The 15,255-nt window shown below is 35.1% G+C and overlaps 1 protein-coding gene across 2 annotated transcripts; it reads right to left on the reverse strand.

Annotated features, from left to right (window-relative positions):
* Positions 1–612: 612 nt before the first annotated feature.
* Positions 613–12,548, reverse strand: LOC123909032. Of its 2 annotated transcripts, XM_045959803.1 has the most exons (12): positions 12,393–12,548; positions 10,099–10,157; positions 9,596–9,835; positions 8,888–9,024; positions 8,680–8,724; positions 8,546–8,599; positions 4,135–4,239; positions 3,827–4,030; positions 3,115–3,200; positions 1,643–2,421; positions 1,286–1,468; positions 613–1,167 (listed from the first exon to the last, which is right to left on the reverse strand). In XM_045959803.1, the coding sequence occupies exons 3-12, from the start codon at positions 9,792–9,794 to the stop codon at positions 908–910; spliced, it is 2,052 nt and encodes a 683-aa protein (XP_045815759.1). In that variant the 5' UTR covers positions 9,795–9,835; positions 10,099–10,157; positions 12,393–12,548; the 3' UTR covers positions 613–907. The 2 variants fall into 2 exon arrangements, with proteins under 2 accessions (XP_045815759.1, XP_045815758.1); XM_045959802.1 differs by having other exon boundaries at positions 1,286–2,421; positions 12,393–12,547.
* Positions 12,549–15,255: the final 2,707 nt, after the last annotated feature.

Below are 15,255 nucleotides of genomic sequence, written 5' to 3' on the forward strand. Positions count from 1 at the left end.
AATCCTTAACCAATTGAGCTATCCATCCCACCCGATTTTAGCTCCCAATTGGTAAGAACATTGCATTTTATAAGCAAGAATGAAGTTCTAACTCCGAACACTCCACTTTCACATTAAGGGTGAATTTTTTTTTTTAGGCTAATTGACCAATAAAAAATGGTTTAAAACATTTTGAAAGAAAAAAATTTGCACTACATGAATATTTAATAAGCACACTATATCTTTCATTTTCAACCGGAAATATATCTTGTTGAACTTTTTTTCTTGGCCTAAATTATGCATCATTTGCGCGCAACTATAGAAACTAATCCCTCAAATCTTGTGGAGCTTAAATAGGTGGCAAACTCTCCTTAAGAATTTTAACGTTATGTATCAAACTCGGAATTTTGGTTAAACTAAAAGAGACTCGGGCCAATATTTTGTTGAACTTTAAACAAAAGAAGTACAGCAATTAGCATGAAAGTGATAAGATCAAAAAATTGCGGTCCCCTTAATTATTTCAATTATTTGTTATATATATTATTACAGGCAAAATGTAGACAATTATGTCAAAAGGAGGGGAAAAATAAAATAAACCTTGCCTAGTATAAACGGTATGAAATGAGACCAATAGAAAGAAGAAAAAAGATCATCTTTAAGGTTACTAAACGAATTTTAACACAAATTTCGCTAAAAACTCCGCAAGAAAAATGAACTTGTCTACCAAATCCTGCTATATCTACCATCGTCTATTGTCTGGTAGATATATAAAAACAGCTACCATCATCAGGTAGATATGAAAAGGGTGCAATATCAAACGACTTACCCGGAAAATCTACCATATGTCAAAACTTTGCTAAAAAATGGCAACTAAGTTGATCTGTGCCTATCTGTATAACTATGTTATCCAATTTGCTACTTTAGTATATTAGGTTGTTTTCTCTTTGGGAATATTCTTGTAATCGGTTCCCTTTTTAGACCTCCCTCTGCGTTTGGACTTAGAAGCTTTGGTAGTTGAAAGCAACTTGTTAACTGCTTTTGCTGGAATGTTGCTGCATCCATCATCACCATCAGAAGCTTCACATGCTGCTGCTACCTTCAAATCCTGTATCTCCCGGCTCCCAGGAGGTTCAGAGTCATAAGAAATAACCAATTTCACATGATTTGATGATATAGCTTCTTCCCATCCTGCATGAAAATTGCTTAATTAGGAAAAACAAATGAAACACCAACTCAAATATTTAGGTACAAACAAGTATAATGGAAGAATTGTAACAAAATTAAGTTCTAACAATACAATACTTACTTTGTGCAAGAAAGGCTTTTGCAGCCTGGATGTTAAACTGGAACTTCCCTGGATCTACGTGACCCTCGAGATTGGAGATTTTGTTTTTAAAACCAACATCGCTACCATCACTAGCCAACCTTGACAAGTTTTGACAACCTTCATCTCTACTACCTGCATCAACTTCTGTCCCATGACTTTGAACTGGAAATGAATCTTTAGTTTCAAACTGACTAACTGGAAATGGATCTACGTGACCCTCAAGATTGGAGATTATCTTGTTAAAACCAACATCGGTACCATCACTAGCCAACCTTGACAATTTTTTACAACCTTCATCTCTACTACCTGCATCAACTTCTGTCCCATGACTTTGAACTGGAACTGAATCCTTAGTTTCAAACTGACTAACTGGTGTTGAAGTCTTAACTGTTGCTTGATTGTTTCCATTCTTGACTAAATCAGGTTTCTTTGGTTTATCCTGAGAACTATTCTGGTCATCCACATTCTCAACCGAGCAGTCTTCTTGAGATGCCACCACATTACCCTCTGATTGGCTGCATTTTCCTAGATTGACGGATATAGATCCGATCAAAACTTCATGATTATTAACTGGGTCTGGTTCAGTCTTTGCTATGTCAATTTCAGGTTTTGGCTTACTATTCCATGCTTTACCAGCATTAACCATAGCATCTTCCCTATGATCATTGCAGGTTCCATATCTCTGAATGACTTCAGGCTTTAAAATTGGAGGATTCTCGTGTGTATGTAGATCACTGACTACCGTGCGTTGGGGGGATTTTGGAGGCTCCTGCCATCTTGCAACTGCTCTGCACGGATGATCAAGTCCACATTCTGACTGTCCAATAATCTGATGAGAGCCAAAAGCAAGTCCAGACGGAGTATCCCCATCTTTTCCTTCATTGACATCAGGGAATTGAATAGGTACATGTGAAGGAGTGTTATTTGCAAACTCCTCTGGATTTTGAGCTTCAAAATCACATGTATCCAAAAAACTTTCTGCTGGTGACAGAGTCTTCAGTGTACTGTCAACACTCCCTTTAGTTTCTTCCTCAAGCTTGTCTCTTTGTTCCCTAGCCCGGTGCTCTTTTTGTCTAAGCTTTTTCTGGCGTTTCCTCATCAAAATCTCAGCTTGTCTATAAACAAAAGAGTAAATAAATAAGGAGTCCTATTATCCATATATTCAATAGAATACACTTTCATCTGTATCTCTTGTACATTTTGCTAAACAAAAGTTCAAAGATAAACTTGAAGTATTGTAGCTCAGGTTATTTTATTTATAATTATAAAATGAAAGCTATGAAAATAAAATGAAAATCATAGCAGAAGCATTGTATGAATCATGATCATATGGTAATTTATGCACATGCAAGAAGTAATATAAATTAGTAGCAGGTAAACTTGGTTAAGTTATTGCATGAAGCATGAGAGTTTCTTCAGACAAGGGATCAAATTTACTAAAACTATGCAAGAGAGTTTTGTGCAGGCTGATGATGTCAGTTGCTATCTTTTTTTTTTTTTTTTTTTGAAACAATGTCAGTTGCTATCTTAAAATCCTAATTTTTGCTACTTCTGTCGAGATGCAATGGCCTATCAAACCGAGTACCCTAGGTATCTTTGCACTTCTTAGCTCTACATATTTATTCTAGTTCAAATGAACTCTCGTTTCAAAACACAAAACCAAAAGCAGGTTTTCTCTGGATTCAGTTAATTTTCAATGACAATTACTCCCCTGTATAAAAATCAAATATATACATTTATTTAAATTTTTATATATTTTTCAAAATTAACCTTTCATCGTATTTCTCAAACTTAAACTGGTATGGTACCTTTTCTGAGCAGCTTCTTCCTCCTCCACCAATTGTTTCTGGCACCTCAGTGCTTCAGCATCCTTGTCAGCAAGCCATGCCTTAACCTAAATGAAAGAAAACTCATTTCGTCATGATTATGACTGAAATAACTAATTTGGGAGATCAAGCTTTAGTGTTTGGTGTGATATAATCAGGATATAAACTTTTGTATTTTGTGTGCAAGTTATGCCGTGACCTTCTGTTCATTGGCACCTTCACAGAAATATCAGAATTTCAAATATACTGACAAAGCGCAAGCTAAATCCATGGGTTAATTATTGAAAGAAAAATCAAATTTAAATTGTGATGGGGACATTAGGTATTATGGGGTGCCAGATTCCCCCAACGAGTAGTGTGGGGTGTTTGGTTGAATACTTAAATGGGTTGATTTTTCCCGGGTCCATAAGTGCTTATCAAATGTTAACAAAGCTAGTTGTCGGTGTCTCAAAAAGGGCTATCTACCGATGGACCAACTGGAAAAGGGTCGATAAAAACATCGTAGAGTGCAGCCACCTAGAAGTTGGGTCTCAAGGAGGATGCACCCGGGTTTTATGGAGCAAGTTATTATGTGAAAAGCACCTTGTAAATGAAACACTCATTTTCAAGCAAAATTATAAGAAGCACCATGTATTAAGATAAGAAAGGTGGTTGAGTTATGTGAACAAATTTTGAAGTTAAGAGAAACAATTACCAATATTTGTTCTAGCAAGAAGCTTATGCAAGCAACTGTGTTTTTGGGTTGAAGTCCAATTTTTCCAGCCCCTCCATGAAAAACATGTTTTTGCATTGACACTGCTGTCCCCAATAAAAATGTTCTTTCACTAGCATCATCTAGGATACTGAACAATTCCCGGGAAGGTATAGGAAAACTGGAAGGGTTGGATTGAAGAATATCCTGCAAACAATTTAGATGTATTACATTAATATACCAAAGTTACATCTGTGACAAAATGTAACTGGAAAAGCAAATTGATAAGTCAGACTCTAATAGCTTCTTACCAATAGGGCAACACCAGCCCTCATATAACATTGCGGAAGTAAAAAAAATCCTTGTTTTTGATTAAGAGTCACCAAAGCATTCAAAATCGAAGACCCTGGAACTTCCTAAAAAGCACAGACAATGAGGAAAAACAAAATATTAAGATTACCTTATGTAAAACAGGAAGAAAAAAAATGTAAGAGCTGAAAATAAGAGAACAAAGTACTTCTCTTGCGCTATCACAGATCATATCTCAATTTAAATCATTGACCTAGTAGTCTTTCTTAATAATTTATCTTATTGTTTAAAATTGAGCTACCCTTCCTTTGAACTACTCTACTTTGTATTAAATCTACAGTTCTTCTCCCCACATGTCTAAACCACCTATGTCGGGATTCACTCATCTTTCCTACAATAAGGGCTACCACAAATCTATTCTCAGATTTTATATTGGGCCTAACTCATCCCTACAAAACCGGCTTGTAAGGTGAGGGTTGCCAAAGCTATATAAACGCTACACAGGCCATATCTCTTTGCAATGTGGGACTAAATCCACCCCTTCACACCCAACACAATGAAGGTGTTGGAGGCTGCAATGAAGGCAACCCAAACGCGGCAATTAGGCGGATGGGGGCGGACCGCAATGAAGGCGGAATTTCCAACATCTATCTCTAATTCTATCATTTCAATCCTATCCTGTCTAGTACTTCCAAACATCTAGTGCAAAATTTTCATCTCTAATACACCAAGTTTACTCTCATGTTGGTATTTTATTGCCCAACATTCTGTTCCATACAACACCGGTAATAGTTGTACAATAGAACTTTCCTTTTATCTTCAGCGGCATCTTTCTATCACATGAAGCACTCAAGGATCTCCGGCATTTCATCCACCCTACTTTGAATCCTAAGACTTACATCTGATCTCCCTTTATTTCTCTGTCGTTTTGAACGATGCACCCCGGATATTTAAATCATGTGACTTGTGTTATGGTATGGTCTCCTACAATCAGAGTTTCTGGTGCAGAGTTTTGTGGGGGCAATAGAAAAGACACTGTTTTAAATTTCCAGAGTGGGGATTCCTTCACTTGGAAGTCTATTGCTTGAGTCTGGCCAAGGATGGTTTCTCTTGAAGCTTGGTCTGTTGGTTAATGGTGATTCGCAGTCCATTAATTTATGGGATGAGCATATGGTTCAATTCTCAATTTCTAGTGCTTATCGTCTATTTGGCTTCGGTGAATATAAACCGAAGTTTTTTGGCAAAAATGTTTCAAACCGCAAGGGGCAAAATTGGATTTTTGGGGGGTATAAAAGAAATGAGGGGGGTCAGGAGAGAAATGATCGGTAAACTTTTAACTAATACTAGAAAGCAGGTATGGGGTTTGGGAGATTCCTCATGCTCAATGTCCTGGGATAGCAGAATCAACTTTTCATGCCTTAAGAGATTGTCCTAGAGTTGCTCATGTCTGGTCTCATCTTGTAAATCAGTGTTACATGTATGATTTCTTCATAAGAGACTATAGCAGTTGGTTAAATTTGAATTTGACTCATAATGCTGGTGGCAATTCGAGCAGAGATTGGACTGCTGTTTGTGGCAATGGAGCAATCTTGGTAGTCATTATTCTTTTATTTGGCCCCATACCCATGGAGGTTGATATATAAATACTATAATGAGTATTGTTGTGCGAGCACTTTGTCCTGTAATGTCCATATATGGTCGAAGGTGTTAATGGATGTCAAATGGGAACTGGATTTGTCTGAATACCAATGGTGCATCAAAAGGGGGGATGGTGCAGCTGGTTGTGGTGGAACAACCAGAAGTTGTGCTCGTGTTTGGCTCAGCTGGTTGTGCAGTTCTTATAGAATGGGTTACCGGAAAGATGTATCTTATTGGTATAGGTAGTACTAATCAACTCTTTGAAGTCTTCCTTCAACCATGCAGTCTCATACCTGCATGGACTCTGGATCCCTCTCATTCCGGTTCATTCGTGTGCCCTCTTTTTGACTGAAAACTGCTAGGAGCCGCTCATTGTCTATACATTCCCTATGCCTCGGCGACCACTCCCTGCCCTCGTCGGTCTCAGGTATCACAAGGGGTTTCTCTAAATTTTTGGGTCGTGCATCGGCTTATGAAACAGAACTCTGGGGTGTCTTTGAAGGGATTAGTAAAGCCAAAGCTACTGGTTTTAAGTTTTAACAACATACAGCTGCAAGTGGATTCTATGGTTGTCTACAACTGCCTTAATGGGATTGTTGTTGGGAATTCTTGTTGGACTAAATCAGATTACACTCGCCTCTATTTATAATAGCATATACCGAAAGAAACCATAAATTGTTCAGAGGCTCAACAAACTCATTACATCTTATGTTGGACAAGATCAAGACTTTTTCATACAGGTGGTTGAAAGCGACGAGTAGTACTTTAGCTTTGAACTGCCATAGTTGGTGGTCTAGTCCTATGCTCTGTTTGGGCCTTGTATAGTTTCTTTTGGTTCTTGTATTTTGACTTTAATTGTAACCTTTCTTAGTCTCTCTTGGCACATCTTGTGCTGAGAAGACTAATTGTTTATATATATATATATATATATATATATAGAATTGATAGGATTTGATTCTAACACTCCTTCTCAAGCTAAAGCTTACTAAGCTTTAAGCTTGTTACAGTGCTGCATGTAATGTCGAGAAAATAGAAACAGCATAATTGTAGTCAGAAAGGTGTTGCACAGGAGAAGGTGGTTGTAGCAAAGACAGTTGTGCTCGTTGGATGTGTCATGAATATCGAGGCCTAACTCATCTTTACAAAATCGGCTTATAAGGTGAGGATGGCCTCCTTGTGCATAATATCATTCTTTAATAAAATTGTGCTGATTCAAAAAAAAAAAAAAAAGGTGAGGATGGCCTCCTCTTTATAAAATCTTCTCAGGAATCCTATCCATCCGATGTGGGACTAAATCCCACCGAGTGTTGGCTGCTAACACACCCCCTCACGCTTCAGCCCGGCCCAATGGACCTGAAGCGTGAACGATGTAGGAAGCCCAACGATAGACCCGATAGGCTCTGATACCAAGTCATGAATATCGAGGCCTAACTCATCCTTACAAAACCGGCTTATAAGGTGAGGATTGCCTCCTCTTTATAAAATCTTCTCAAGAATCCTATCTATCCGATGTGGGACTAAATCCCACCTTGTGTTGGCTGCTAACAGGATGGTGGTTTTTGGGAGTGAGTCTCACCAGAGAAGGTGCGGCTGGTTGAATCACAGCGGGATGCGAAGAGAAACACACAAATGGGAAAGAGAAGCATTGGATGAAGCACAATGAATATGCACAACATTATGGAAGCAGGACAGAAATGCCGACTGGCCCAGAACGAATGACAGTAGAATAAATTATAAACACGCCGGAAGGATGACATGGTGGATAATTTGAAGAGATGTCGAGGTTGACACAGCGGCTAAGAACTCACCCAAACATAGGTATCAGAAAAATTTCCTATGAGTCGGTGGAAGCGCATGACAAATAGCTGAAAAGTGGTCATCTAAGACAAATAACAGCTTGTTTAGGAGGCTCGGAAAAAGAGGTGCAGAAGTGCTGGAAAAGTATCGAAACTTTCCGGACAACTTTTTCAGTGGCGGCAAGTAGCCACCGCCATCAGTTGCAGTGACGAACCAACTAGTCACATGATCAGAACCTCTTGCTCTGATACCATGTTGAATTTGCAAGTCTGCGCGTCTAAATCAGATTACACTCACCTCTATTTATAGTAGCATATAGAATACATACAATAAATAATAATTGATATGATTTGCTAATTCTAATTATTATTATTAGGGATTCTATGATCTAACAGTACTAATAGTTTGTCAAAAAAAACAGTACTAATAGTTTCAGTGTGTTTGCGGCATTAGGAAACTTATGGAGACTGAAAGTTGGAATGTGAGGATTCGGCATGTCTATTGGAAGGCTAACAAGGTGGCTGATTACTTAGGTTGCGAGCAATCTACTTTGGAAGTTCATGTGCAACCTTGCTCATTTAGATCACCTTTTGATCTCTGATGTTATGGGAGTCTACTCCCCATATAATGCTTGGTAGCTTTCATTTCTTTGGGCCCTGGACCACCCTTTTTTTTATAAAAATAAAATAAAAAGATGAGGTTTACTTTCACTCCACTCTCTCGACCTCATCTCTTCTAATTCGTAGTTAAATATGGGAGTCTACTCGCCATTTAATGCTTGGTAGCTTTCATTTCTTTGGGCCCTGGACCACCCTTTTTTTATAAAAATAAAATAAAAAGATGAGGTTTACTTTCACTCCACTCTCTCGACCTCATCTCTTCTAATTCGTAGTTAAATATGTTTAGCATGTCAACAGTATGCCTACGAGGTAATTAAAAGTAAAATAACTTATTCATGTAAGAGCAACAAGATTTTACCTCCAGCATCACATTTTCGAAAGATAGAACTTCCTTCGCCTCTTCTACAGAGAGCTACACAAATTTTGGATAACAACACATCAAAATTACTTGCTTTATTCATATATGTATAATTCACAGTGATGAAATAATACCTTATCCCAATATGCCCCTAAAAGATCCCTGGTTTTGGAAGTATCCTGAAATGTGTAAACAGTGTCATGCAAAATTGAGGGCTAAAAGGAAAAGAAACACAAAAGATGCTATCTAGGCATAACATAAAGAAAATACAAAAGGGTAAATGCATGAAGTAAGAGCAACACTATGATAGATATTATAATACTTATAAGATCGAAAGGTAACCTTATCAAGCTTTTTGAATCGGTGATGTACAGGTAAATGTCTTCTATAGTTAATGGTGGAGCAAAACTCTTGAGAACATTTCTCACATTTGTCTGATGGAGCCTTCAGAGGATAGAGCAAAGGCCACCCTGGATATTCTGTACAACAAATGAAAAGTGATATCAGAATATGATCTAGTTTACATTAGCTTCTAACTTAATCGAGCTTCTCAATTAAATAAGTTTATGATTCTTCATTATGAAAAATTCCTCTTAAGCTCATGCGTATTTATTGAGTAGTTAAATGAGAAAGCTTTTGAAAAACTAAGATGTAGAAGCTAATTATAACTTATACTAGAAGCTATTGCTAGAAAAATATTCATAGTCACTGCAACATTCATTTATTATTTCTTTCTTCATAGTAGCATATGGAAAACTTTACCCAAACTTACTCTAAGCAACGAGATATATGAACCTGTTACAAGCCCAAAAGTGACTTATGATACATTGAACATTTAAACTCTCTTAACCCTGAACAGGCCAGCACAAAGGCGGCACTAGTCAAAATAAAGATTTATAGCTCTGCTTGGTTTCTTTTTAATATATTCAGGCCGGCGATACATATCACATGGTTAGGACATGCTTCATTTCAATTATTGTCCAATGTATACAAATTGATATCACACGACTGACTTTGAACATGAACCACCAAAAATGTAAATTTTCAAACCTGAATAAACATTGGTAACACCTAGCTGATCAAAAGCACTAAGTAATTGAATCAACTGTCCTGGGTTTTCATTGGCCCTTGGAATATACAATAAAGAATCTTTGCCAATTGCTTGTCTGATTATGGTATCTATTCCGTCTTCTGTTCGCATGACATCTGGAGTGTCAGAGGCCTTGAGTTTTGCAACTGGCAGTGGCATTTATTCAAACAAAAGCTCACCAAGCAATTTACTAGACTCCGCTGCAAAAAGTATAAATAAATACATGTAAATGGGTCATGAGGAAAGAAGATGAAAAATTTCTTAGTCAAAACAATTGAATTTCTAATGAACAAGTAAAATTTGTCAGTAAAGTTAAAGCGGGGGGAAAACAACGTTTTGCTTTTTTTTTTTTCCCTGATTATTAACCCCAAAAAAGGATATACAATCCTGTAAATTTCTTTATTAATGCCAGAGAAGAGAAATAAAAGAAAAGCACTCCATAAATGTATCTTTAAAAACTTACAAAAATGTTTTTAGCACAGTTCTTGCCCTGTACCTCTTTCTCTCAAAGGACTGGAACCTCTGTTGAAAAGTAAAAACTAATGTCAACATCAAATCAAACTACATAGCATATGTACTAGAATATAATATAATTGTGCAGTATATCAGATGGTCAATGTGTCATATGCAAAATAAATATGATTTGGTCCATTCATCCCCCTACCTAGGCATCACATTCCACGCTTTCATAATGATTTCTTCTTTGCCAAATGTAGGAAAATAAATTACAAACATTCAGTTGCAAATATATAACTGGATAATTATTTCACTGCTACCTAAATAAATGATTGTTCATGAATTATCTTAGTTGAAATTATAATATTAAAAATGCACTACCAGTGCAGTCCAGCACATAATTCATCTAAAGGAAGTTTTACTAGTGACATTATATAATATGTCAACCCAAAATTCATCTACCTCAAAAAACTCTGGAACAGGCTTCCTGAGAATTTATCAACGACAATTACTAAACATGTGATTTAAAGAAAGATTGAAAGAGGCTTGAAGCAACGATGACCACAGAAACATACATATGGCCATGGTCTCCACTCCACATCTGCCCCATTAATGTTGAGTGTGGGACACATGTGTACATTTTAGACAACTTGGGATTCTTTGCAAATCACAAGGACCAAAAACAGGTTAAAATATGAGACTTAACAAATGGTTCAGATCAGTAGTTCTCGGACTTTGACAGAATGAACAAAAGGAAAGGAATCAAATAGATATGAACCTTTGTTTTCTTCTCTATACGATAGAAACAATTTATGTGTGAATTTAGTGTACCATTCTCCTGTCCTAAGAACAGCTTTAAATGCACAAGTGTAGTTGCCATTTAATTAAACCAAAAATGGCATCGCACAGAATCAGTAAGTCAGTAAATCTACAACAAGGTCACTTCATTTCACCAATTGAGAAGTTAGTTTATGTTTGGATTACTGTTGAAAAAACCCCCAACGTACATTTGGCCGCAAGCAATTATATAGATTTCTTTCAGGGCTAACGTATATTTGGGGTTTTCCATCATTAAACTAAACATAGAACCAACCAATAATCATTTACCCAGTTCAAAGAACACATTCACACTGGTGAAGTACAATAAATTTCTGTATTAAAAAGATAACCTATTGCGAGGCTACAAAGTTCCTGTCATGGCATGGTCTAGGACTTGTTGTCAGACCTATTACGATTTATGAGTCTATTGAATGCTGCATTGCTGGATTTAATTCAACTTTTTCAAAAAATGAAAAACTGAAAAATGAAAATTTAAACACAGAATCTAGTTACGTACAAAATGGGACTATCAGCGTAATCCTTGTCGATAAACGACAGATTTCAATAAAAATTCACAATAAATTTTAATTAATTGTCAATATAAAGGTATCCGTATTGTACCCTTTTCAAGAATACAAGTCCAAAATAATATAGACTCGTGCCGACAGAATTGTGTTCCCTACAAAATGGGACTATCCGCGTAATCCTTGTCGATAACCGACAGATTACAATAAAAATTCACAATAAATTTTAATTAATTGTCGATATAAAGGTATCAGTATTGTACCCTTTTCAATAATACAACTTAGTCCAAGCTCGGTACTACAATCACGGCCTACTCTTAAGTTGTATCCGACAAAAAAACACTTTTCCTTGCAACTGATTAACCATGTAAATTAATTGAACTGCAGAAATGTATCCAATTATTTATTATTTTTTAATCATAATCTACGAAACACAGACACCGGACACGACACAAACATTGACATACTCTCAATGATGGACACTGACGCATGTCCGGCACCAGGACACGCCTAATCCGAGCGGCGTTTGTGCTTCATAGATCATAATCATCTGTGATTTCTTATTATAATAAATTTTATCATAACCTAGAATAATCCTTATTGGTTTTCCCTAAAAATAAATGAAATGTAAAATCATCTAAGTTCAGATTCTTGTACTCACCAAGCTGCATTCAACAACATAACCAAAAATCATAACCATATGAATTAATCTACAATTAACAAAACTACACGCATGCATCAAACACAATCTTTCACTGTATAATTTTTTTTTTTTTTTTAAAAAAAAGTACAATGTATATACATGGTCTTAATTCATCTCAGATTATCAAAGCAAAGCATTAAATAATTTCAATTAATTTTGAGCTAAAAAATCAGGGAAAAAATTGGAATTGGAATGAAGTGATCTATGTAGTAAGACAAAGGTGAGTAAGAGAGTGATAGTGAATCACGTACGTACCTGAGAGAAATGAGGAGAAGCGGCGGCGAAGAGAAAAGGAATTGTTTGACGGGAAGGAAAATGGGGAAGAAAATGACAGAAAATGAGAGAAAACGATCAGAGAATGATGTTTGAAGAAAGGGACAAGAGAGTAGAATAGGGTGAAGAAATAATAATATTAAATAAAAAATTTAAGAATGTTGTTCATATATATTCATATTTATTTTTTTTAACCCTCAGACGACGAGGAATTCCGATTTCGATCTTGACGTAAGTTTTTCGCCCATAAATTAAGCTCGGATTCTCTTAAACGATATTCTTAAGTGAACTTTTCTTTTTGGGTACCATGATATTGGTACTAAGTTTCCACCGCCATTACGCATGAGTCAAGAATTGAACCTCTAACCACATATTTAAGAGATTAAGACTCTTACCACTTAGACCCATTATTTGGTGTCTTAAGTGAACTTACCACTAATGTCTTATTTTATTTTTTTTCATATTTATATTCTAAAGAGTGCTATTAATATTATTTCTAACCCTCACTCTCTAATTAATTGAAATTAATTTGGATTTTCACTTTTAAAATAAGTCTCTAACTAGTGAAAGATACGCATCACTTTTTACATTATGTTCAAAAGAGAGTGTTGATTAGGATGGTAAAAAGGGTCAATCTGTCCTCGAGAGCTTAGCTTGATTGGTAGGACATCGCACTATATATTTAGAAGTCAGGGTTCAAACCCGAGACATTCCATTTATTCACCTTTAATGTAGAATTTTTAGTCACTATACAACAACAAAAAAGGTCAATCTATCGCGTCATTGACCTACCAAAAACAATGTGGAGCGGGACAAGCCAACTAGAGGTAGCGGATTGAAAAATCTCACACTATCTCGTTTTATGAAAAATTGGCGTGTTGGCGAGGCTACTTCGTCAAATTTTTAAATGAAAACTTATCAATTAAGAAATTAACAAATACAATGTAAAAAAATACAATGTAAAAATAATTCAATCGAAGAATATTCTATGTATCTAAAATATATATCTTTTTTTTTTTTTTTTTGGTCAGGATCTAAAATATATATCTATTGAGTCTATATAAATTGTCATTCAAAAGTTCATAATACATCATAAAATGTCTAGAATAAGTCAACAAGACAATAAAAGTAAAAAAGTTAGAAACTATTTATCGATGCAAAAAATATTAGAAACATAAACTTCTTTTTAAGCTAGAAACATGAAATTAACGTCATAAAATTAGAGTAATTTAATTTTAAAAAAATTCTACTTTGAGTCAGAGATAAGATAAAATTAAAAAATGTAACCAAAAAAAAAAAAAAAAAAAAAAAAAAAAAAAAAAAAAAGATAAAATTAAAAAATTGTTCGTGATTTGGCGAATCAGACTAACTATTAACAATGAGTAGTGAGTTTAAAATCTTAATCCATCACACCTAAAATAACGATTTAAACAGACCAATCCATCGGACCTAACTCATATTACCATCATAGCATTACTACCACTCCTCTTATATTTAAGTGGACGGCAAACAACCATTTTTGTCTTAAAAATTTAATTTGTTGTGTCTTTAAATATATTAAAACCGTAGATACATCTCTAACGTTTTTTTTACTAATAATTTTATGAATCGTAAAAAAAAAAGTAATAATTTTATGAATTAATTCGACCAATAAAAAATACTTTTGAGGCTAAATTATTGACTATCTAAAAAACCTAAAAGGATTTTCAAATAATAATTTAGTTTTAGTTTTTTAGCCGGAAACAATGAAAGAAACCAATTTGATCAAAAAAAGAGAAAGAGAACAATTAAATAATTTTTTCTATAAAGATTTACACGGTATCAAGATTTGTAGGAATGCTCCTATAATATGTCATCACCTATTTGTAGATGATTGTTTCCTCTTTTTAAAGTCTCGGTTAGTGAAGCGATCACGATGAAGAATATCATCTTCGTGTATGAAGCAACTTCTGTGTATAGACTATAAACCTTCGAAAATCTGAATTTTATTGCGGTAGAAATGTAACTTCCGAGGTCCGCGAATCTATAGCTAATCATTTTGGTCTCAACTAATGCATTTTTCCATGAAAAATGCAACGTTTTGCCTTAAAAAAAAAAAGAATTTTAGTCTCAAAATAGATATTTTGACATTAAATTCAATACTTGAGCAATGCATCACCTTTTTGGTACAAACAAAATATTATTTTTAAGGGAGAAAACATTTGCTAAGATTAAATCGAGTGGAGAAAGTTGAATTAAAAAAGGGGACCAATTTCATTAGTTTAATAAAATAGGTGGACCAAAAGTGAATTTAAGTTAATAGTATAATAAAATATTCATATAAAAAATATTAAAACAAATTTAGGGGGGTTGTGGCCTCTCTTGGTACCCCTACTAGCTCCGTCCGTGATAGGGATGTCAACGGGGAAGGGAATGTGCAGGGGAAGCTTCCCCATTCCCTGCACCAAAGTGCATGCGGGTAGGGGTGCTCGCGGTTCGGTTTGGATCAGTTTTGAGGCAAAAACTCATCCGATCCAAAAATAAATTCATTTGCGGTTTGGTTCGGTTTTGGATGACAAATAAACAAAATCCGATCCAATCCGATCCAATATTATGCGGTTTAATTTGGATCGGTTTTTGGATATCCAAATTATAAATTGTAATTTTTTTTAATAAATATAAATATTATAAAAAACGCTACAAAATAATAGTTTGACATTTTTGACAAAATAAATATTAAGTTTGATGTAAAATATAACATATAATATATTGAAAATTAATATTTTGGAATGACAATTACCAATTATATTCGAAACATATAAAAAGTAAAAAAAATAGATTAAATTAAACTAACATATAGTATTAA

This window comes from Trifolium pratense, linkage group LG2, assembly GCF_020283565.1.
Source record: "Trifolium pratense cultivar HEN17-A07 linkage group LG2, ARS_RC_1.1, whole genome shotgun sequence".
Lineage (NCBI taxonomy): Eukaryota > Viridiplantae > Streptophyta > Magnoliopsida > Fabales > Fabaceae > Trifolium > Trifolium pratense.